Source organism: Caretta caretta, chromosome 24 (genome assembly GCF_965140235.1).
Source record: "Caretta caretta isolate rCarCar2 chromosome 24, rCarCar1.hap1, whole genome shotgun sequence".
NCBI lineage: Eukaryota > Metazoa > Chordata > Testudines > Cheloniidae > Caretta > Caretta caretta.
In genome coordinates this window covers 10,799,487-10,824,656 of record NC_134229.1, presented here as the reverse complement: position 1 = coordinate 10,824,656, position 25,170 = coordinate 10,799,487, and the positions used below count along the sequence as shown (strand labels likewise).

Sequence of the window (25,170 nt, the reverse complement as noted above, 5' to 3'; positions counted from 1 at the left end):
GCTGGATGAATGCACTATAAGGTGGGTAGAAAGTTGGCTAGATTGTCGGGCTCAACGGGTAGTGATCAATGGCTCCATGTCTAGTTGGCAGCCGGTGTCAAGTGGAGTGCCCCAGGGGTCGGTCCTGCGGCCAGTTTTGTTCAATATCTTCATAAATGATCTGGAGGATGGTGTGGATTGCACTCTCAGCAAATTTGCGGATGATACTAAACTGGGAGGAGTGGTAGATACGCTGGAGGGCAGGGATAGGATACAGAGGGACCTAGACAAATTGGAGGATTGGGCCAAAAGAAATCTGATGAGGTTCAATAAGGATAAGTGCAGGGTCCTGCACTTAGGACGGAAGAACCCAATGCACAGCTACAGACTAGGGACCGAATGGCTAGGCAGCAGTTCTGCAGAAAAGGACCTAGGGGTGACAGTGGACGAGAAGCTGGATATGAGTCAGCAGTGTGCCCTTGTTGCCAAGAAGGCCAATGGCATTTTGGGATGTATAAGTAGGGGCATAGCGAGCGGATCGAGGGACGTGATCGTCCCCCTCTATTCGACATTGGTGAGGCCTCATCTGGAGTACTGTGTCCAGTTTTGGGCCCCACACTACAAGAAGGATGTGGATAAATTGGAGAGAGTCCAGCGAAGGGCAACAAAAATGATTAGGGGTCTGGAACACATGACTTATGAGGAGAGGCTGAGGGAACTGGGATTGTTTAGTCTGCAGAAGAGAAGAATGAGGGGGGATTTGATAGCTGCTTTCAACTACCTGAGAGGTGGTTCCAGAGAGGATGGTTCTAGACTATTCTCAGTGGGAGGAGAGGAGAGGACAAGGAGTAATGGTCTCAAGTTGCAGTGGGGGAGGTTTAGGTTGGATATTAGGAAAAACTTTTTCACTAGGAGGGTGGTGAAACACTGGAATGCGTTACCTAGGGAGGTGGTGGAATCTCCTTCCTTAGAAGTTTTTAAGGTTAGGCTTGACAAAGCCCTGGCTGGGATGATTTAATTAGGGATTGGTCCTGCTTTGAGCAGGGGGTTGGACTAGATGACCTCCTGAGGTCCCTTCCAACCCTGATATTCTATGATTCTATGATTCTATGATACTTGCACTACTGCCAGGAACAAAAACAAAGTATAGAAGAGGCGCCCAATGGGGATGTCAAGAGATGCTCCTGCACTGGGACTGAAGTGGGGTCCGAGGGCTCTGTGCTTTGGGCTGACCCAGATGGACCAGGCTGTAACTCTCTGTTCTCTGGCTAACCAAGGACTTGCCATGCTATGTTCCAGACAGCTAATAAACCCTGCTGCTTTCACCATGCTGGCTGAGAGTCACTGCACATGCTGAAGATGGGGGTGCAGTGCTCCCTTTGGGTGTTCAAGTCTCTCTCAGGTGTTCAACGCAGGCGGACTCGCGGAACGGAGCTCACAGTGTGACACAGGGATGCTCCGAGGTTCGGTGGCTTCCCCTAGTGAGAGTGTGTCCCTAAAGTGGGTCTGGTGCACTGAAGGAGTCCTTACAGGGACTGTTCCGGAGCTATGACAAAGGGCAGAGACACTGTTTAAATGAAACCTAAATAGCAAAGTTACTGCTTTCACCTGCCTTGTTATTATAGCCGTGGAGGATCTACAGAGCTCCAACTTCCTTCTTGGCTTCATCAGGAGCATTCAACTCCACCACCTGAATCAACACTCAGCCACAGTATGCAAATAATCAGTAATAATGCGGTAATGTCAGGCCTGTCACGTACTAGTGCATCAACCTGGAGTTTCCTGGCTGGACTGGAAGAGGCTGTTTTGAAGGGCAATACATTGGTATTTGTACATTAAGGTATTCTATGATTCTATTTTATGATTCTAAGGTACCTAAAACATGAACTAGATCTGACCCTATTTAGTGTTTTTGCTGGAAACCCTCTGCCCAGCTTCTGCATACGTGGCTGGAGAGTTCTGGTATTTGTAAGTAGTGTTTGCTTTTATTGGGTGGCTCCACTCTGTATAAATATTAGATTTGCGATTGGTGCAACAGAGAAATAGCTCTGTCTCTCTGGTCAGAAGCTTCTGATGCTGAAATCTGCAGTTAGACCCCTCAGCGACACTGGAACGAGGGACCAGGTGAGTCCTGAGCCTTCCCCTTAGTATGTTCCTCAGTGATGTCACGTAGCAGTAGTTGCAATATAGCAACAGGACAAATAGTAGCTTTAAAAAGCCCAAGACATTGTTGGTTTCTCTACATCTGTAAAATGAGGATAATGCTACTGAGCTGCTCTGTAAAGTGTTCTGAGATCCATTCATGAACAGCGCTGGGCATTATTATTACACAGCATCAGCATGGGTCCGTCTGGCTCCCCAGCACACATGAGCCTCAGTGGGCTTATCCTCAGAGCACCCAGTGAAGTAGGGACAGTTCTCACCCATTTTACAGCTGGGGAGCTGAGCCCAGAGAGAGCTCATCACCTGCCCGAGGAGTGAGTGACAGAGAGGGGAATTGAACCCAGCTCTCCTGATCTGAGCCTTAACAAGCCGCCCTCTCGCATTGGGTAGCTGTGTGGCAGGGCCCTTTGGCTGGGCTCGTGACGGTGCGGCCGGGCTGTGGGCATGCAGGTTCCACAGCATGAGTGAAATGTGCGGGCACCAGTTCTGCTGCAAAGCAAAGGGAGAGACTCCTAGAAAAAGGCCTGAGCTGGGACTTGGGTTCTGATCCCCTCGCTTCCCTTCTCTGGACCTGATCCCAGCGCTGACTGGAGCCAGTCTGAGGCATTCCATTGACTTCAATGGGCTTCAGGTCAGGCTCTATCTGCCTCAGTTTTCCCATCTGCAAAATGATATAACGAGACCTGTCCACCCTACAGGGGCGATGCGAGGCTCCGTTAGCAGAGGGAGTGCAGGGTCAGGGCTTGCTCTGTACACATGATGAGACTTGGATTCCTCCCGGCACCCCGTGAAGCACTCCCCCGGTGCTCCCCTCCCAGCACAGCTCCCCTGAGCTTCCCACCCCACAAGCCCACCACTGAGCCATCGCTGAGCCCTCAGTGCGTTCTGAAAATGAAAACTGCTCCAAGGATGTCACTGCAAGGCCATCCCCACTCTGGCAAAACCCCATTGAACTCAAGGGCTGCAGGCTGTTTTAGTGCCATGGGCAGGTTATGCAGAGAGCCAACGTTGCCCACAGCCTTGGGAGCAGGAGATCTGGGGAGGAGCCACCCCCGCCATCTGTTCTGTGACACTAACTAGCACCAGCCTGGCTATTAACCAGATGATTTACTGTTTTTCCTGCTGCAAAGTCAACAATGAAGCAACTCGCTCTCCTGCTGCTGCTCATCTCAGTGACCAGGGTGGCCCCTTGCTGTAAGTGGCTGTTTAGTTTTCCTCTTCTGGGAAATAATTCTCCCAAACTCTGACCCTGCCTCTCGGGTGATACGTGCAGGGGACGAGCTGGACGGGGTTGCTACAGGGAAGCCTTTGCTGATACACAATTGAGGCAATAACAACCCTAACTGGCAAGCAGCCTCCGTCCACCTGCTCCAGTGAATTTCTTCTGTCCATATCCTGGAGCCCAGGTTTGCAGAGGAGGGCACATAAAAGGTATTACTTTTATTACTCTGTGTTACGGTCATGCCTACGTGCCCCAGTCCTGGACCAGGCCCCTGTGGTGCCAGGCGCTGTACAAACCCAGAACAGCCCCTAATGGCTGACAATCTAAGTATAAAACGTTTCACTCTGAAGCCATTCTGGCCCCATACATAATAATAGAGAAAACTCCTAACTAACCCCAAGTCACCCCCTGTGCAGCCAAGAGCGTGGGTGCTGCTGAACTGAAACTTGCCATCCGTGACCTGCTGGACAACTGGAAAGACACGTCCTGCTCCCAGAGTGGCCAGAGCTACCAGAGCCTGCCCTGCAGCTGCAAGGAAATTAAAGCCACGTGGGACGAGGCTGGAGGTGAGTGCGGAGGCAACATCCCCAGACCTGCAGAAGCTGCTTTGCCTCTGCTGGGTGCCTGCTCCAGACGCAGCGTAAAGGCCACAGCTGGGTCCAGTCAGTTCAGATGCACCCGCGCAGCTCTGTGCTGGGAGCAGGAGCACCTGTCTGCCTGTGGGCAAAGTGGGGAACCGCATTACCAGGGCTGGCTGTGAGACACTCGGCAAGCTCTGCCAGCCCCATTTGCAGCTGACAGCTCCCTTCTGCTCCAGCCTGTCTGCCTTGCCAGCAAACTCCTCAGGGCTCTCCCAGCCTAAACCTCGCCTAGCCAGTAACTCAGTAAACTCCGGCCCCTGAGCTCTGTGGAGACGTCTCTCCGCAGTGCACGGCCCCTAGCACTGCACAGGACAGGAACTATCTTGACTGGAGCCAACAAGCACCTCAGTTCAGTCAAAGCACGGGGTTGGGTTAGATAAACAGTCAAACCAGTTGACTGGAGTAAAGCGAGAGAGGTTTTAAATGAATTCCTGTAGACGGGCTCCAGACAGAAAGGGCTCCCAACAAACAAAAGTAAAACTACACTTTCTAACGGCAAAGACGTAACTTCACAAGGTTTGTTCCAGGCGTTTCCCGACCAAACTTCCTTTCCCAGCAGTGGTTGGCTACTTCTTAGTCAGGATCCCCATGAGTCCCAGGTTCTGCTTTTCCTTGTCTCCTCAGGTGAAGGAAACTTCAATTTATAGCCCAATAAGCCTTTGAAATGGATCCGGCCAGTGTTCCTGTTCCTGCTGGGGCAGGTGCCAGGCTGTCTTTGCCCCGCTGGTGATTTTTACAATGCAAACGAGTGACACGAGACCTCAGCTGTCTGCCAGCGCCCTGCTGCTTAGGCCCCTGCCACGCACAGCAGCTGCCGGCAGAGAAAAGCTTATCAGGGCTCCTGCTGCCTTATCAGGGTCCAGCTGGTCTCCCCTGGCAGAGAATTTCAGAGGCACAAGTGGCACAGAGGCACCCAACTCCCATTGCCCAGTGTGTGCCTCTGAAAATCTCCCCTCCCCTTCCCCCATGGACCGTGGTGTGAGTCTCAGCTGGAGGAAGGGCGTGCAGGACTCAGACAGGGAGGACAGAGGCTGCTTTTGGGGCTGAGCCCCTCCAGCACCAGGTGACATCCAGGCCAGGGCAGGTGCTCAGCCCCTTTGACAGTCCGGGCGTAGCCAGTGGGAGGCAGACTCTTTGCCTGGCTCAGTTCCACCCATCGTGCAGCCCCCAGATCGAGTCATGGCAGGCTCAGGCCCAAAGGAGGGACATAGCGTGGGGACATGGACAGCAGGAGGGGCAGGGGGCTCTGAGTGAGGCCTGGGTCCTTTCCTTAGTACAAATTGCCCCTGGGCCTGATTCTCAGTTACACTTAGGCCTGGTCTGCGCATGGCATCGCAGGTGTCACTGTGTCAGGCCGGGGGATGGTTTTTCCTGATATATTGATACCAATCCTGGCCCAGTGTGAACACAGTTATACTGGGAGAAAGATGCCTTAGACATGGAGAGTCTATTTCCCTTCCCCTAGCCCAGTATAAACCCCCTTTAAGCCAGTATAAATTGTGTCCACACTAAGGAGTTGTAGCACTGTAACTACTCCGGGATCATGAAAGTGCTTCAGCTCGTGTGTGGAAAGGCTCAGGCCCCATCACCCTGTCCTTTTGGAGTTCCTTTAATTTGCATTCACTTCCCGCTGCCAAGGGGGCTTTAGCGTCCCTGGGAATCGGGCTGCTCTGCTCCCGGGTGCAGGGGCACATCCTGTTCCAGTGACTATGGGTTTGCGTCCTGCTGCAGTGCACTAGAAGCTCCTCACCTGGGCGTGTTTCCCATTTAATGGCTGGCTCCGAGGGGGCCTTTCCCCGGCCCTGGCTGACCAGCTCGGTGCTCCCCCTTCCCACCCCGCTCCCTGCAGACGGGATTTACACCCTGCGCACCGAGAATGGCGAGACCTACCAGACCTTCTGCGACATGACCACCAAGGGGGGCGGCTGGACCCTGGTGGCCAGCGTGCATGAGAACAACGCCTATGGCAAGTGCACCACGGGCGATCGCTGGTCCAGCCAGCAGGGGAGCAACAGCAACTACCCAGAGGGAGAGGGCAACTGGGCCAATTACAACACCTTCGGCTCTGCGGTGGGCTCCACCAGTGATGACTATAAGGTGGGATCCCCTTCTCCATGGCCAATAGCTCCCTGCTGGGGAGAGAGGGTGTGTTAGTGGTTGAATGCACATGGGGAGGTGGGGGACACCGGCATGGGGGTTATATGGAGGGATGGCCCAGTGGTCAAGGCACTAGCATAAGGCTTGGTAGCCCTGGGCTCCATTCCCTGCCCTGCCACAGGCCCCCTGTGTGACCTAGGGCAAGTCACCTCGTCTCTGTGCCTCAGTTTTCCCCCGTACAATGGGGGAAGGTGTTTCTTTGCCTCACAGGGCGGGTGTCACAATAAATATACCACAGCTGGTGATGTGCCCCGGTCATGGGGGGTCTGGATAAGTACCAGGGTTGAGAGGTTTCAACTGGGTCCTCACTTTTCAGAACCCCGGTTATTACGATCTGCAATCCCAGGACCTGTCCGTGTGGCATGTAACCAACAAGACACCCCTGAAAGAATGGAAGAACAGGTCCATCCTGAGGTACCACACTGAGACTGGCTTCCTGTCCTCAGAGGGGGGAAACCTCTTCAAACTCTACCAGGTGATGGTTCTGGGCTGGGGGCTTTGGAGGGGCGTGTGCAGGAGGGGCTGGGTGGCTCTGCTGGCCCCAGTGTAGATGGAGGAGCTGGGGTGGGCAAACCCTCAACACTCTATAAACGCTCCATGCTGGGGGACTAGGGGCTGATAATGGGACAAGGAGCCTTCCCCTCGGCACAGGCCTTTGGAATCTGACTGTGACCTTGGTATGAGATGAGCTGGCTGGTCTCAGACAACTGCTGGTGTTCACGTCTCAAACCCGCCACCCCCTTGGCACTGACGTGCTGACAGACACAGCAGAGAGGCTGAACGGTCCACGGAGACTGACCTCACCTCACACCCTGGAGATGGGGGGCCAGTGAACACAGGTGCTCTGGTGCTAGACCAAGCCCTCGACCCAACTTTGAGCCCTTTGGGGTTCAGGCGTCCTAGCAGGGGTATTTGCTCAGTGCCAGGATGGTGGGCAATGGGGCTTGACAGATGGTGATTCTCACCTATTATCACTTACTGCCCACATTGTGCCAGCCCCTAGCAGACTCCCGAGAGACCAGGGCCCCACTGTGCGAGGGGCTGCATGGACCCAGAACAGAACAACAGTCCCTGCCTCAAACAGGCTGCGATAAATCCACCCCAAATGGCACCTTGACATGCCAGAATTCCCTGCCCACTGCTGGGATCACTGCTGTGCCCCAGGGCTGGTCCGTGTGAGCAGCAGCAGCCGTGACAGAACAAATCACCCAGCGAGCATGTGTCAGTCAAGGCTGCCTTGTTTGTGCTGGAGCTGCCCTGACACAGGGATGGAAACTAACACTGGATGCTTGCTGTGCAGGGATTTCCCTACACCCCCGCTGTGGGGGTGTTTACCCCTCCTGAATTTCCCCAACACGCCTCCTGCCCCCAGTTTTGTGAACTAGTTACATGCAGTGTTGTCAATTTAGTGATTGTTTGGAAATGTGAATTGAAATTGAAACATTAATACACATTTTAAAAGCATATACAGTGTATGATAAAATACGTGTATCTGAAAAATTATAATAGATTTGAAATGTATGAACACAGACTAGCTTCCTTATATAGCTGTTGTTTTTATGGCCATGTCAGTGCATTCATTTTGGTGATGTTGGCCAACCTAATAATTTCAAATTATGATTTGTAAACAAAAGTCTAAATGAGCTCTCCCTACAGCTAGTGATGAGCTGGGCAGAAAGGCTTCCGGACCAGATTGTATTTACATTCACACTTAATCTACCCAGGTATCCAGCAAACAGAGCTGTGTTGCCCAAGAGATAGATTTTGCATGGGGTTGGGTTACAAATCACTTGAATGAGGGGGGTAAAGAAATGTTGTTATTCTTATTGTCTGAGTAAAGGGCAGTAGAACTGTACTTAGCCTCTGCCGATTGAGGGCATCAAGAGAGAGGGTGGGGACAGGTGTTTTGCTTGATGGTCTGCCTGAGTCACAAGTACTGTTTGATCTTCCCCTCTCCACTGTTTAAAGACAGAGCTGATTAGGCTCTATAGAGAGTCTTTTGTTCTGTTAAGTGATCACTACAGCTGAAATCACTGAGAATCAGGTCTAAGTGCTTAGACCTGCTGTGGGACAGTGTTTCTGTGGAAGAGATGGCCCAGTCTGCTCTAGCAGAGAGCTTCCCCCACTGAGAGCTCAGCTGAATCACTGAGAGCCGGGTGGAACCTCAAGAGACCAACTCGCAGAGGTCACAGTGGCAGGTGGCAGCAGAAGGTGACGGGGCAGGGCCATTGGCAACAGAGCGATGGAGCCAACGGTGGCACAACGAACACCAGTGGCCATGGCCAGAGCGAACAGTGAGCAGCTGGAGGAACGAGCAAGGTGCCTTCTTGCCCCCCACCTGGGAGGTGAACTCACGTGAAAGCAGCTCTGAACGCTGAGTCTCCACTGGCCAACCGGTGAGTGTTCATGAGGCTGTTAAGAATGCTGGGGACACAACACAGTTCATGCGAACAAACATGGCCGCGGCCTCCTACCGTCTATTTAGGCAAGAGATGCCGCACGCTGCAGACTGGAGGCCGATGGTAAGTGCATGGTCGCTTGTTCATCCGGAAGTTGAACACTGGCTCCGAACAAGACCAGCAAACGCTCACTATCTTTCTGCAAGAAACTCAACAGACGGGCTAGAAGCCTGCGGTGCAACAATCAAAGACTCAACAGCTGAAAAAGTGAAGAACTCTCTCACCACATTCAAAAAATTTGCATACATGGCTGATGAATGCACCAGTGCAAATGGTCACCAAGTATTAAGTCATTGTGTACGTTATCTTGATGTCAGGGGTAGGGCGGTAGATGCATTTCTAGATGTTCGAGTTACAGAAGACACATTGGCTGTGTCTGTGACAGCCCACATCTTAGAAGAGTTATGCTTGTCAGTTGGACCCCAAACAGATGGCTACTTGTGCATTTGATGGAGCTGCAAACTTCTCTGGAAGACATGGTGGAGCACAAGCTTTGCTCAGAGAAAGGTGTAACCCTAGTCCCTGCTGTCCACACTGCAGAGGCCATCTACTCCAAGTAGCGCTAATACGAGCTGCAGACCCTTCAAAAGACATTTAAAAAAACTATACATTTAATGTCTTTATTATATTCTTTTTTCAGCAAGAGTCCAAAAAGACTGAATATCTTGGAAAATATAGAAGATACACTGGGACTGAAGTTCAAATTAGTCTAACCTGGGAAAACCCTCTGGCTTTCTCATGAGCGATCCTTGGCTGTTGTCTTCAAATTACTCCAGCCATTATTACTGGCTTTGGAAAGTATCTACCAAGATTGGGGAAGCGATAGCTCAGTGGTTTGAGCAGTGGCCTGCTAAGCCCAGAGTTGTGAATTCAGTCCTTGAGGGGGCCATTTAGGGATCTGGGAAAAAAATTGGGGATTGATCCTGCTTTGAGCAGGGGGTTGAACTAGATGGACCTCCTGAGGTCCCTTCCAACCCTGATATTCTATGGGATGGATCTAAGTAGTGAGGTTGGTGGATTACTTTTGCTTCTACGTTCAGAGAAGACTATTGCCATTCTCTCTCTTGTAAGTCTACTGTTGAAACCTCTTGGGTCATTAAACAATGCCATCCAGGCATTTGCTACAACAGTAGTAGATCTTTGTCCAGCAATAGAAGCTACATTTGGATCAATCAGAGAGCTATCCATTGAAAAACTACTGGAAGAAGCAAAGACTTCAGTTCAGAAGTTGACTAATGAAGGCATTTATATTGAATCCTTAAGTGAAGAGGACAAGAAGTGTTTGTTAAGACAACTGAAAAAGTACACAGACTTGATTCTTAAATCTACAACAGCAACTTCTAGATTCTACTCAACCTCTTTGGAGCTTTTACAGATCCCTGTCCTATAAAACACGGACAGTTGAGTGGAGTGAGGCACGACCAGCAATGGGGCTGCCATGTGCTCACGACAGAACAGAGAATTTGAACAAAGAGTAGAATATCATACGAGAAATGAATGAAGATTTGACTTCAACTTCTTTTTTATCATCACTAGTGGCTTGACCCGATCTTTATGTTATGTTTCCTGGGCTGAAAGAAGTAGGAATTCATCTCTTGCTACGCCCAGTCACAACAGCTACAGTTGAGCGTTCTCTTTCATCATTGAATAGAATTTTGTGTTTTGAAAGAACTCGCCTTCTGCCTGATCACGTGATTGAAGTAATGAGCATATCAATTGAAGGAATGGAAGTACCAGACACACGAGAAGCCACCAAAGATGAATGCATTGCATTCAAGAAGTTCATTAACAGAGTTGTGCAAAATTATAACAAGAAATCAAGAAGGATGTAGTCGTAGTGCTTCATAGAAGGCTTGAATAGCCAACTTTAATTTGTGTGACGATTTTAAAATCTAATAAAATGGTCATGAAACAGTTTTTACTATGGTGCCATACAGCCCACCTTCACCCTCATGGTCTCACCCCTCATCGGCCCTGACTCCCCTCCCCCCCGTACATTTGAAACGCACACCTCTAATTTCAATTCCTGGGGGAAACACTGTCACTGCGTTTGTGTCTTCCAGAAATACCCAGTGAAATACGGCGCTGGTGTCTGCAAGACCAACAATGGCCCCGTCGTGCCCGTCATCTACGACTATGGCGATGCCCAGAAAACTGCCAACTATTACTCTCCAAACGGCCAAAGTAAGTCTGGCAGTGAGCGTGCGGGTTCTGCCTCTCCCGCCGCACAGCCCTGCCCTGGGCTTAAATTCTCATTCCTGGAGGAATTCTGTGCAAAAAATTAAAAATTCCGCACACAATATTTTAAAATTCTGCACATTTTACTTATCACGCCCGTTTCAATTATTTTGGCAATTTATTTAAAAAAACCTGTCAGCAAGTATGTCTGTAACAATACAGAAACACGAACATTTCCCCCATGAGTAGAGACTCAAAGAAACCCCTATGACAACCCAGATCCTGCTTCTCTACCTCCTGTCCCCCAGAGCCCAACCGGGGGGACAGACAGTCAAACCCCCTTCCTCCCAGAGCATAGCCGCAGGCCCCCCCAGCCAGTATACCCGAACCCCCCACCATTCACAGCCCAGCTGTAGGGCCCCCCCAGCCCAGGCACCCGCCCCCCCTCCTCCTCAGAGCCCAGGGATCCAAAGGGAGACACAAGCTAATGCTGGGTCCCAGGCAGGGCTTGCACAGAGTTTCCTGGGCGCTGTCTCCTTCCCTTAGCTGCTGGGAACCCTCTAGCTCTCTCCCCCTGCCCTGGCAGTGTCTTTTGTGGGCGAGCTGGGCTAGGCTGGATCCAGCAGCCCCTACTGGTGGCCAGCAGCACTGCAGCCCATTTCTGTGAGGGAAAGGAATTTTTGCTCAAAAAACATTAATTTCTGCAAAATTCTGCATTGCACAGTGCCACAGCATTCCCCGAGGAGTATTTCCCGGAGCCTCCCCCACCACAACATGCTATAAAAGCTCCAGGGGGGTTGAAAATAATTACCAGGGCTCTGCCCTGGACAGCTCCTTCTGAATTTAATCCCTGGGCCTGTTGTTCCAGTCTGGATGATCGTTTTAGAGAAGTGATACTCAGACCTCACAGATTCAGGAGTCAAATTAGTGATCAACATTACCCAAAAGAGCCACAGGGGTGTGAATTCATTGTTTCCTTTATTATACTACTATTCATATTTCAACAGTATGAAAGGCAAAATATTTATATATTATTCTCACAGCAAAGAAGTTAATAACGTAGTGCCAATTGACAACTTAACTGGTTAATAACACAGTAAAAGCCTCCTGACTGGTTAATGACTCAGACGGGTTAATAATTAAATCACACAGCGTTTTAATATCAGGTGCTGCCAAGAGCCACAGGAGATGTGTTAAAGAGCTACTGGCCGCTGGCGAGCTGCAGTCGGAGTATCACCGATTTAAAGAAGGGGAAAACAATGAAACAAGAGAGAGCAAATGGAAAATCCCCAGGAGAGAGCATGGTGTGTGTTCCCCACTTTAACTTGCTACATGGCAACTGCACACAAAACAGCTCTTAGGAAGGTAAAGGTGCCCTGCAAGTGACAGAGCTGTGACCAGCCCAGCTGAGATTGGTAATTCCTGATCATCTCTGGGTCTGGAGTTCCTGATCCTTAGTCCCCGGGCATTCCCAGTTCACACACAGGGATTTACAGAAGGGGACTGACTGAGATCGGCGCACTGTTCCTTCTCTCTGCCTCTCCATAGCAAACAATGGTCCTGACCTGCTCTTTTCTGTCACCAGCTGAATTCATCCCCGGCTACATCCAGTTCCGCGTGTTTAACACTGAGAAGGCGGCCATGGCTCTGTGTGCTGGGGTGAAAGTCACCGGCTGTAACACCGAGCATGTGAGTATCTGGCCAGCGTGGGGGTTAGCTGGGGAGCAAAGGCCCAGCTGATCAGCCTTGGGGCTGCCGAGTGTCACTGCTAGAGCTGGCCGGCTGCACAAGAACTGCTTTTAGCTCGGCACTGGCGCAGGGTAGGTCCAGTTTGTGCCCCCTGTGCCAGCAGGGACAGCTGTACCCGTGGAGGCAATCATCCCCCAGGACAGGCCAAGGGGGTGGATGATAAATCTCTCCTCTGGGGAGACTTGCTGGGAGGGAACAGCTCACAGGAGCTCTGATGTCAGAAGCTGCTGTGGGCACTTTGCACCACTGGGAAGTCTTCCCAGGTGTAATTTCTGCCAGCAGGAGGCCTGCAGCCAAAGCATCTGCCATGGGTAGCCAAGAGTGAATCAAACCCACTCACCGTCTGCTCCTGACCTGTTATACCAATAAATTAAAAACCAGCAGGATCTTATTAAAGGGGAAAAGGCAAAATACCACATTTATTGTGAATACAGTAAGAGTCATAGTAAGCAATTAGTTATAGCTATAACATTCCATTCAATCTCATATTTATTCACACATTCATTCATACACACACACAGACACACACACACACAGGTTCTGTAAGGTTATCATAGTTACCAGCCCTAGAGTTGCTCATGCCAAGCCACTGGCCAGGTGGCCTGGACATGAGGAGGGAGCAGGGCCTTGTCAGATGCACATCTGATGCTCCTGGAAGTTGGTTTGCAGAATCAGACCCCAAAGTTCTCACTTTCTAGAGTCCATTTTTATAGGCATTTCTTCCTATGCCAGTCTATGGGAATTGCTTCATCATGCTGTTGCTGAATCAATCAGCAGATGTCACATTCCTGACGGCTCCGTGCTGCCAGATGTTTTCTTGTTCTTTGGTTCTCCCATTCTTGAGGCTGTTGGGTGGATTCCAGTCTGCCCTCCGGGGATCCTCTGGTTATTTCCACTTGACGCCTTCTTCAGCCGATGGACACTGCATTCTTAGGCTGGCACCTCCCTGATCATTCAGTTATTATCCACACCAAGCATCCATCCACATACATCATCTATCTCTATTTTAATCACAATTGTTAACAAAGCGAGATGAATACAATAAAAGGGCGGCGAGTCTCTGGGCGCTGTTTCTGTTGTTACAGAGTATTGCTTTGAGACTCTCTCTGTGTGAGTGGTTGTTGTTACAAAGAATTGCTTTGAGAACAGACTCTGTCTTAGAATGTGCTAACACAATTAGCAGCTTGCAAGTTTCACACATAGAGGGAGAGAAACAGTACCAAAAACCAAGAGACCTCTTAATTAGTAATACCCTGGAATTTAAACAATGGGGAATCAAACTCATTTGTGATTTTAATACAGAACTTCTTTAATATGATCCAACACACCCACAGAGGTCCATGGGGCTCGGAGGTGTAGCTGGGGCCCTACCAAATTCATGCTCATGAAAAATGCGTCATGGACCGTGAAATTGGATCTCCCCCGTGAAAGCTGATCTTGTGTGGGCTTTTACCCTGTACTATGCAGATTTCACGGGGGAGACCAGCATTGCTCAAATTGGGGGTCCAGACCCAAAAAGGGAATTGCAGAGGGTCACAAGGTTATTTAAGGGGGGTCCCAGTCTTGTGCTGTATCTACTCGGCCATGCTGCCTCCCCAGCTCAAGACTTGATTTCTGTTCTAGGGTGTGATACACACCAATGCAGCCCCTTCCCCAGCAGCCCCTTCTCTGGTGCCTTCACAGATCCACAGATACAAGGCCACAAGGGTCAGTATGATGGATCTCCTAGTCTGACTTTCTGCATAGCACATGCCAGAGAACCTCCCGCAGGGATTCTTTCATCAGGCTTTCTGGCCCTTGCCAACCTTCCCAGTGCAAGTCTCCCCCAAACTCCAATGGTAAGGGATAAATTGTGAGCAACTTGGGGAATGGGCCATGTTTTTGTTCTGTGTTTGTACAGCACCTAGCACCAGAGAGCCTACCCAGGACTGGGACTCCGAAGCAGTACTGCAATGCAAATAATAAATAACAACAACAAAACCCAATGGTCTAAACTGGCCCTGCCCCTTGTGCAAATGTTCACACCAGTACAAAGGGAGTGGCAAACGCTGGCATCTGGGAGCACTTTGAACCCACTTTGCACAAGGGTAAATGACTGCACAAGAGTCAGGGCAATGGAGGCTCTGGTCCCAAGAGTTAGGAAGGGATTTAAACCCTCATGCTTCAAGGCATTAGCTGACCTCTGACTGCAGGGAGTCAGGAGGTAACTTTCTCTGTGGGCAGATTATTTGCCAACTGGCTATAGCAGGGTTCCTTGTACCTTCCTCTGAAGCAGCTGGCACTGGCCTGGAGACAGGAGAGCAGCTGGATGGGCCCCTGCTCTGCTCCTGCCTGGCAACTCCTGTTCTTTCCCCAGCACTGCATAGGTGGAGGAGGGTTCTTCCCAGAAGGGAACCCGATTCAGTGCGGCGATTTCCCTGCCTTTGACTGGAACGGCTACGGAACCCATCAGCACTGGAGCGTATCCAAGGAGATGATTGAATCCGCAGTGCTGCTGTTCTACCGCTGAGTCCGGAAAGGCTGGCGTGACCCAGTGAAGGATGCTACTTGGCTCCAGCCAAAGCTGCTCCCTGGGAGGAGAATTATGGCCTCAGCTGTAGACATCTGTGATGCAAATAAAGAATGTGAAGTGGGCTGGGGTCTCAGCGTGATTTACTCCCCTTGAGACACAGAGGGGGCTGAGAGGTTCTGAGCTGTCACTCTTCTTGGGGCTGGATTCTGCCATCCCCTGCCTTCAGAGCGGGGCCTGAGGCTGCAATTCACAACAATCAGCTCAGCAGAGGTGAGGTCAGTTCAGCATCTGCGGCCCTGTTCTCTGCCGGGCCATGGCTGAGTTAGGCAGTGACCAGCCAGCTTTCAGAAAGCAAAGTCCCGTTTATTCACAACAAAAGCATTTCCGAGCAAACATCTCTGAACCCAGTAAACGACATATCCGAGGTCTAGCTCAGCTGGTGGTCACCACTGCCCCCAGGGTGACCATGTCAGGTTTTTAAGTACTTCAGATCCTGCCACAGGTCCTGTCTGGTCACCAATTCAAGTCAGTTCTTGGACCCTCCTTTGATCAGGCTGATCTTTTATACAGTATAATTACTTTTTTTTTCTTATGCCTCTTGAACCAGGTCAGACCAGTCAATGATATTCCCCAGGTGGGCCAAACTTCACAAGCCTTGTTACTGGCATTGTTTCTGTGTTGGAGATTTGTATTAATTACCCACCTGATGTCTTTGTTTCCTTGGGAAAAAACTTTTATTTCATCCATGGAGCCAGGAATACAATCACTAGCCAGCCCCTACATGTACCGATCACACGGATAAAGTTGATACAAAAGTCTTTGAATAGTCCCTGTCTTTGTAGTTCTGCATCTGTCACAGACGTACTTTCTCAAGGTCATCCAGCAATCCACTGACAGAGCCAGGAATAGACCGAAAGTCTCCCAGTCCAATGCTCCATCTACTAGGCTATGCTCCCTCCCCTTGCTATAGGTGGGGCTGGTTGCGCACCCAATTATTATTGCCTCACACTGCCCACGACAAGACCCTGTTCTCAGCTCCATCTAACTTTGCCAGACTTCAACCCTTTGGGCTGGAGTTTTCCATGCCAGCTGTCTGCCTCATGGCAGATTTTTTTTTTTTTTATCATTACTATTTTCAGCCAAATGGTTCAGCAGTTTGTGAGACCAAGAACATTGTTTTCCCCACGTGATGCCATTCTAACAACATTTTAGCTGAACTGCTCTAGCCCGCCATGGAGTGGAGCTGGGATGGTCTTTGGGTCAGGGATGTGCCTTTTGCCAGCCTGGTGAAAATCAGCCCAAAGTCGGCCAGAGTATAAGCCTTTGGGAAAACTGCACTTCACAGGTGCTCAGTAGAAGCTTCTTTGATTGTGACCACTAAATTCCCTGAAGATTCCCCTGAGGCAATCAGAGTCCAGACACTCCAAGAAGAGAAAAGAAGGTTTAAACTCCCAAAATAAGTAGTTAAATTCCTCTGATTGTATACACTGTTACTAGACTATAAAAACATACCAAGGAAGATGTGACCCGGGGTGCCTAGGGTAGCCCTCACTGAAAATGCCAAGGTCAGGGCAGGCTGCAAAAAGGAGAGCTGATTCTCCCAAAACTGGTGGGTAACACTGTAGTTATATTCACCAACCATCACAAACTGTGCTCCTGATCCCCGCCACTGGTTATCAAGAAGCTGAAAAAGAAATCACGCAGCCCCCTTTATTGCATCCCACTTGTCTGGCTTCCTATCAGCACATGGGTCCAGCACAGTGAGAAGTTATTTCAAACCTCTGCTCACTATAGAAAATGTTCTTCTGACCTACAGGGCCAGTCACATTACCAGGTCAATGTTAGTTTGGATCTTACCCAAAATACCACACTGCCAGCCAATCCTTTAGTACCTAGAACTAAAGGTTTATTATAAAGAAAAAAGAAAGAACAGGAAGAGTGTTGTTCAATAGTAAAGCAGTCACATACATACAGAGACTTCAAAGTCCATATATCAGGTTCTTAGCAGTATTGGTGAGTTTGATGGCTTGAATCCTTGACACCTCTGGAATCATCCAAAACTTGGATGGGTCATTCAGTCCTTTGTTAGGAGCTTCATTTTGCAGAGAAGTGAGTCCAGAGGTGAGAAGCAGGATTGAAGACAAAATGGAGATGATGCAGTTGCCTTTTTATATCCGTTGCCACGCAGCTTGTACTTCCTTTGTCCCAAACAACAACTCATAGCACATGACATGGAAAAACCTTGGAGTCCCCTGTGCATAGGCATGCCCCTACAAGTCCTGCTGACTCTAAGGTGTAGGCCCTGCTTCTTTCAATGGGTTCTTTGTACAGCTGATGACCCTTGACGGGCCATTGAACAGGCTAGGCAGTGATGATGCCAATCTGTCTGGGGGTGTCACCCAGAAACACAGCACAAGTTTTGAAATACAGATATACCCTGTATATCTATGACTCACAATGCAAAGCTGATACAAACATATAAACTATCATACTTGGCAAATCGCACATTTCCACTGACATCTTACACAGCATATCTGGCATGATTCATTGCAATTTAATAATATTGGTATTAATAATAATATAAAGTGTCTCACATATTCCATACAGCATCACATAAGGTCTTTTATGAAAGCATGTAATGTTCTAAATTCAATAATTATCATGAGATATGTACATAGACTGTGATTCTGAATCAATGTATTTGTGTCCAGAGAAAATTGTTCATAATCTGTGCGATGAATTCAACTACACCTCACTGCAGGTGGGTGAGCAGTCAAACAGGAGGTGTTGATCATCGTAGTAGTGGAAATCTGGCTACAGGTTTTGCATCTGTTGTTTGGGCAGGGGCTGGTGCTGCTTTGAGTTGGGGGGTCCTGGTCTGTGGAGAGTTTGCTTCTGATGATGAGCTTGGCAAAGTTGGGAATGTTTAAAGGCAGAAGAAGGGGTTGGGAATGATTTCTTTCAGGATGTGCTCCCCATCAAGGACAGGTTGTAACTGTTTGATGATACGCCATATACGTTTCAGTGTAGCGTGGTAGGTGACAACCCGGGGTGTGTAGTCATTGGGGCAGTTTTCTGTATTGAAGCAGGTTCTCTCAGGGTAGCTGGATGGTCCATTCCATGATGAGATTGACTTTGCTGGTGGAGTGTCCTTGTTTGGTGAAGGTGGTTTTAAGTGTGTTAAGGTGTCTATGCCGGACGTTCTCTCAGAGCATGTCCTGTGGTGTCTGAGGGCCTGGCTGTAGAGGGCTGGATGGCTTTCTCTGCCTTTGAATCGAGAACTGCCCCCATGAACTGCACTGACTAAGAGGGAACGAGATTTGACTTGTTGAGGTGGAGCCTGAGGCCCGCCAACAAAGGAATCATTTCAAGACTCCCCACAGCTGCCAGCGCAAACATACAGCATGTGCCCAGCTTTATGAGTTGAGCCAACAACCACTTGGATAGTTCCACAGCCCTCATGGTGGCCAGAAAATGCTGTGCTCTTTCAGAAGATCATCCACACAATGAGGTCATGATCAGTCTCAATGATTCCGCTGTCACCATGGTGAGGGATCTCTTTAGCACCAGAGAGCCCAGCAGAGAGCAGAGCTGAAGACATGAGCCCTGGACAACAAACCCCAGAAAGGAGAAGGCCCAGCAGGGATCAGATTCCAGGAAGCAGAAAACCAAGGGAGAGTCCAGGAAGGGGAGAGTGCAGCGGAGCCAGAGACAGAAGGGCAAAAAGACCAGAGGAGCTGGAGTCTGGGAAGCAGCACAGAATGAATCCTAGCTTGGTCATTTTCCCATCAAGGACAACCAGATTCACCCTCATGGCTAAGACAGGGGTAGGGCATGGAGACGCTAGCACTGCCATGGAAACAAACACACCGTGATGTCTCAGCATGCTGGCACTGTGGTGACTGAGTGGTCACGATGCCTGATTACAATCCTGAAAGTTGTGGGTTTGGCACTTGCTCAGTCTCACAATGAAAGGCCACCGCTAGCTCACCCAGCTGCAAAAAGGGTACCAATCCATCGGGTTGGGCACCCAAAGGCAGCTGGACTTGATCCTGGCACGTCCCTCTCATGTGTACCGTTGGCTATGAAACAGAGATGTCACAACTGCACCTGCCTGCTAAGCTATTGGCTTGGGGGAACTTTAATCCTGGGACTGTAACTTCCAGTGCAATACTGACATAAACTCATGGGAAACCCAAGCCCGCGACTGACCAAAACGGAAATGGACACTGGGGCAAGGACCCCAGTATTTCCAGATCCAACAAAGACAAAAGGCAATGGAGAAAATGAAAAGGAGGAAAGAACGTGTCACAGCCTGACTCAACAATCCAGATCCACACCTTCCACTGGGAAATGTCTGACCCAATAGTGCAAGAGCTGGGGATCCCAGATCAGTCTCATTAGCCACCTGCGGATCCTCCAGCAACAACTGGCTATCATTTTATGGAAGACAATCATCCTCCAATGCCAAGGGATCTCTGATGGTGACAAATTTGCCTTTCTCACATGGCTCTGCTGGTGACTCAGCCAGCCTTGCCAGGCCCTGTTATCACCAAACATGACAGCAGGTGGCGCCACACATCCAACTGAGTTACCTGAGTGCTTTACCTAAGCCACTCTTAGATCAATAATGGAGCACCAGCCAATTTCCAGTTCCCCAGCCTTACACCCCTGCTGGAGTATACAGCCAGTATTATACTGTCTTGCACTGCACAGGGATCTGTACAACGCAAGCTCATTAATATAGTTCGCTTCCCCCTCAATGTGGGAAAGATATGCACTAAGCCTTTGCTAGCTGAGCTGAGATTTTCCCAAACACTTCACTCAAAATCCCACTGATTCAGATAAAACATAAAACAAGTTCATTAACTACAGAAAGATTTTAAGTGATTAGAAGTGATAACAAACAGATCAAAGCAGATTATCTAGTAATTACCCAGATTACCAGTCCTTTTCATACAAAAATGATGGCAGCCTCTGCGTCTATGTCGATTGCTGAGCCCTAAATCACATAACAGCCCAGAACTGTTACCCACTACCCCTAAACACTGAGTTATTAGACTGCGTGGGGGTCACCCACATATTCATTGAACTGAATCTCTGGGGAGTTTACAGTTGTCATAAATGTAAAGGGAAGGGTAACCACCTTTCTGTATACAGTGCTATAAAATCCCTCCTGGCCAGAGGCAAAGTCCTTTTACCCGTAAAGGATTAAGAAGCTCAGGTAACCTGGCTGGCACCTGACCCAAATTGACCAATGAGGGGACAAGATACTTTCAAATCTGGAGAGGGGGAAAAGGCTTTTGTCTGTCTGTGTGATACCTTTGCCGGAAACAGATCAAGGATGCAAGCCCTCCAACTCCTGTAAAGTTAGTAAATAATCTAGCTAGAAAATGCATTAGGTTTTCTTTGTTTTGGCTTGTGAAATTCGCTGTGCTGGAGGAAATGTGTATTCCTGGTTTTGTGTCTTTTTGTAACTTAAAGTTTTGCCTAGAGGGATTCTCTATGTTTTGAATCTGACCGCCTGTAAGATTATCTTCCATTCTGATCTTACAGAGTTGTTCTCTTATCTTTTTTTTTTTGTTCTTTTAATAAAGTTCTGTTTTTTAAGAATCTGCTTGGGTTTTTTGGGTCTTAAAAATTCAAGGCTGGTTTGTGCTCATCTTGTTTATTCTCAAGCCTCCCCAGGAAAGGGGGTGTAAGGGCTTGGGGGGGATATTTTGGGGAAATAGGAACTCCAAGTGGTCCTTTCCCTGTTCTTTGTTTAAATCACTTGGTGGTGGCAGCATACTGTTCAAGGACAAAGGAAAATTTGTGACTTGGGAAAGTTTTAACCTAAGCTGGTAAAAATAAGCTTAGGGTGTCTTTCATGCGGGTCCCCACATCTGTACCCTAGAGTTCAGAGTGGGGAAGGAACCCTGACAACAGTCTTGTCCATATCCAAGAGGGGGATGAATGGAAAACTGCCTTTCAGACCTGCTATGGCCACTTTGAATATTTAGTCATGCCACTTTGACTGACTAATGCCTCAGCAATGTTCCAGCACTACATTACCAATGTGTAGGGCTGTGATTTTGTCATGGAGGTCATGGAATCCGTGACTCCCAGAGACCTCCGTGACTTGAGCCCCCAGTGCCTGGGAGCTGTAGGCTCCCCTGCCACCCATGGTGGCTGGGAACTGTGGGGGCCCCAAGCTCCCAGCCACAGAGGGCAGCAGGGGTGCCCCAGAGCTCCCAACCAGGATGAGGGACAGGGGTGCCCCACAGCTCCCAAATGGCAGGGAGACCCTGAGCTCTTGGCCACCATGGGCAGCAGGGCCCCCAGGAGCTCCCAGCCACTGCAGGCGGTGGGAGACTCTGGAGCTCTTGGGCTCTCACAGTCAGCGGTGGTGGTGCCCTGGAGCTCTGAGCCACCACAGGTGGCAGGGGTGTCCTGAGCTGGGAGCCACAGGCAGTGGGGAAATCTTGCAACTCTGAGCCAGGCCCCCCTGGTGATGTGGGGAGCCAGTAGCTCCCCATTTTGCCATGCATATTTTTAGTAAAAGTCACAAATAGGTCACGGGCTTCAGTGAATTTTTATTTATTGCCCATGACCTGTCCGTGACATTTACTAAAAATATGCATGACAAAATCTTAGCCTTAATGATGCGCTATAAGACCTACTGGGTCAGTTAGACGATATATTGATCTTCTCAGATGATCTGGTCAACACACCAATCACAGCCTTACAGTTCTGGAGAGACTATGATACCCAGTCTCTATGCTAAACTTGAGAAGTTCACATCCAGTCAGACCTCAGCTGAGTTCCTGGGTATCATCCTGTCCCTGGAAGGAATCAAGATGGATCCATGCAAGGTCCAGGCTGTCTGTGACTGGGCAGCCCCCTGCAATGTGTGTGACCCTACAATGTTTTTTAGGCTTCACAAACTTTTACCGGAGGTTCATCTTGAATTTTTCAAAATAAGCTGAGCCCCTCTCTGCTCTGTTCTGGAAGAACGGCCAGTTCCACTGGTTGCCCAAGGCCCAGCACACATTCAAGCAGCTAAAGTTTGCTTTCACTACTTCTCCAGTATTGGTCCACCCAGACATGATGCAAGTTTTCATTGTGGAAGCCAATGCCCCCAGCACAGCTATTTTGGGCAGTCCTCTTCCAGAAGCATGGACGCAAGCAATGCAGCCCATCGCCTACTATTCACCCCTGTTGAGTAAAACTATGAGATCTTGGACAAAGAGCTATTTGCAATTAAGACTGCCTTTGAAGAGAGGCAACAGTACTTGGAAGGGGACCATCATCTAGTCCAAGTGTTTACTGATCACAACAAACTAGATTGTCTGCAGGGCCAAGGCCCTAAACCAACAACAGCTCCAGTGGGCCCTGTTCTTCTCCCCATTCAACTTTATCTTGACCTATCACCCTAGACCTAAAAATGCCAAGCCTGATGTCTCATCCCAGAGATATGGCTCCAACCCACAAGGCCCCAGACCAGAACTAGCCCACATTCTCAAGTTCCATAATTTCCTCATTGCGACTCACTGCCAGGATCTGCTCACGCTCATCCACTCTGCTTATGTCTCTTGAACTCCATCCAACAAGATGGCCATTATCGACTGAGAACCACACGGCAACCAGGAGCGGATCACATTCATAAGGGACTACATCAGTGAGACCTGTGAGAATGGCGACTCTTCAACTCTGCCATGACTCTGCCCTGGCAGGACACTTAAGGCAATACAAAACCCAATGATTAATGTCCCGGTTCTTCTGGTAGTCCCATCTGTGCCCCACAACAGAGACTTTGTCTCTTCCTGCAAGTTTGTGCCCACATGAAGATCCCATGCCAAAACACCTCTGGTCTCCCCCAACCTCTGGACACCCCATCTTAGTCATGGGAGGCCCATTTCCTTGGATTTTGTGGTGGAACTGCCAGAATCCAGTGATTTGATGACTATCCTTACAGTGGTGGATTGCTTTTCCAAAAAGACGTACTTCATTCCCTGCCTGGGTTTACCCTCTGCAGAGGAAATGGCCCAGCTCCAGATAAACAATGTAATCTGTTTTCATGGCTTCCCAGATCATGTCACCTCTGACTGGGGTCCCCAGTTTACTGCCCACTTCTGGCATGAGCCCCCTACATATATTAGGAGTCTATGTGCACCTGTCCTCTGCCTACCATCCTCAGTCAAATGGCCAAATGGAAAGAATCAACCAGATCCTAGAGCAATATTTAGGATGTTACACCAACCATCACTAGGGTGACTGGTCTTCACTGTTACCATACCCCAAATTCTCATATAATAATGCAGACCAGGCATCCACAGGCCATAGCCCCTTCTTTGTCAACTATGGGTACCCCCACTCATTTCACCCATAACTACTCACATCCTCCTCCAATCCATCAGCCTTGGACCTAGTGCACCACATCCAAGAGGAAGTGAAGGAACACCTGGAGAAGGAAAGGAGGACTACAAAAAGCACAGAGACAAGAATATAAAACAAGGCCCCAACTACTCTGTAGGACAATAAAATGGCTTTCTTCTGAACACCTCTGCATGGACAGACCCACTCAGAAACTAGACTGCTGGTTTCTTCGCTCATAGTTGGTTAGTTGAGAAATCAACCTGATCACCTTCGGGCTCCGGCTCCTTCAATCCCTCAGAGTCCACCTTGTATGCCACACTTAGAATCATAGAATCATAGAATATCAGGGTTGGAAGGGACCCCAGAAGGTCATCTAGTCCAACCCCCTGCTCGAAGCAGGACCAATTCCCAGTTAAATCATCCCAGCCAGGGCTTTGTCAAGCCTGACCTTAAAAACCCCTAAGGAAGGAGATTCTACCACCTCCCTAGGTAACGCATTCCAGTGTTTCACCACCCTCTTAGTGAAAAAGTTTTTCCTAATATCCAACCTAAACCTCCCCCACTGCAACTTGAGACCATTACTCCTCGTTCTGTCATCTGCTACCATTGAGAACAGTCTAGAGCCATCCTCTTTGGAACCCCCTTTCAGGTAGTTGAAAGCAGCTATCAAATCCCCCCTCATTCTTCTCTTCTGCAGACTAAACAATCCCAGCTCCCTCAGCCTCTCCTCATAACTCATGTGTTCCAGTCCCCTAATCATTTTTGTTGCCACTTCATTTCTAAAATCCTACACTGAGAACACATTTCCCCAAAGAGCCCAATCACCGCCCCCATCAGCACAAGTACAAGGTCTGGAGGAATACGTTGTTTGCAAAGTCCTTGGTTCTAAGATCAAAGAGGGCAAAGTATGGTACCTGACTGACTGGAAAGGTTACAACCCAGAGGAATACACTTGGAGCCAGCAAAAAAGCGTTCAAGCTCCTCTCATAGGAGCCACTGTAAGAAGCCTGGGCCCACATCACTCTGAGGGGAAAGGGAGGAGGTGGTGTCACGACCCAGGGGTCTCAAATCTTGGTCCACAGGAACAGCCTGTGATGGAATACACCTTTGTATTCACACCCTACACACTAGTGTAATCAACTTTGTACAAGGTATAACTTGTAATGTATCATTTGATGTGACTTGTAATGTGCCAGTGGTCAGTATTGTTCTGATAAAATATTTTTGGCAACATTGTATGTGAAGTTAACAGATTCCCCTGTATGGTATTCAAAACTCACGTAACACCAAACTGGTCAAACAGGCCTGTCTTGAACAAAGCAGGGTGTGTTTGCCTTAATTTTCATTTAAGCAGTAAACAGAGTCATCAGGGAGGAAGAAATAAAAAAGGAAGCTCAAACAGGTGGAAAAAACAGCAGGGAAAATCCTTCCACATCCTTTTTTCTCTCCTAATTCCCAACTGGAAATGTTTTTCAAAGGGGTGCTTGAAACTACAAAAAGGAGCAAACACTCCAAGATACCCCTTTCCCTCTCCCTGCCCATCGCATTCTCTGCACCTGAGAAGACAAAAGGAAACAGCCATTGGAGTTTGGGGGAAGGATCCTGACCAGAAGACTTTTCTCAATAATCTTGCTGGAAGCCTGTGGTGAGAATTTTTGCTTGGATCTAACATAGTTTGCTAAGTTCGGTACTAGTGAGCATTTTATCTTTATTTTTTTTGTAACCATTTCTGACTTTTATGCCTCATGTCTT

The 25,170-nt window shown here is 49.1% G+C and overlaps 1 protein-coding gene across 2 annotated transcripts; it reads left to right on the top strand.

Annotated features, from left to right (window-relative positions):
* The first annotated feature begins 1,112 nt into the window (after positions 1 to 1,112).
* Positions 1,113 to 15,182, top strand: LOC125626041 (intelectin-like protein). Of its 2 annotated transcripts, none has more exons than XM_075122874.1 (8): positions 1,113 to 1,819; positions 3,273 to 3,336; positions 3,781 to 3,930; positions 5,855 to 6,102; positions 6,479 to 6,637; positions 10,685 to 10,805; positions 12,385 to 12,488; positions 14,905 to 15,182. In XM_075122874.1, the coding sequence occupies exons 2-8, from the start codon at positions 3,279 to 3,281 to the stop codon at positions 15,055 to 15,057; spliced, it is 993 nt and encodes a 330-aa protein (XP_074978975.1). In that variant the 5' UTR covers positions 1,113 to 1,819; positions 3,273 to 3,278; the 3' UTR covers positions 15,058 to 15,182. The 2 variants fall into 2 exon arrangements, with proteins under 2 accessions (XP_074978975.1, XP_048684680.1); XM_048828723.2 differs by lacking the exon at positions 1,113 to 1,819 and adding an exon at positions 1,979 to 2,103.
* The last annotated feature ends 9,988 nt before the right edge of the window (positions 15,183 to 25,170 follow it).

Bases quoted from the DNA above. Each gene is read 5' to 3' on its own strand.
- LOC125626041 (XM_048828723.2), top strand. From the start codon at position 2,053: ATGCTGAAATCTGCAGTTAGACCCCTCAGCGACACTGGAACGAGGGAC. The intron at 3,337-3,780 runs GTAAGTGGCTGT...CCCCCTGTGCAG, and splicing joins GACCAGGGTGGCCCCTTGCT to CCAAGAGCGTGGGTGCTGCT. The intron at 6,103-6,478 runs GTGGGATCCCCT...CTCACTTTTCAG, and splicing joins CCACCAGTGATGACTATAAG to AACCCCGGTTATTACGATCT.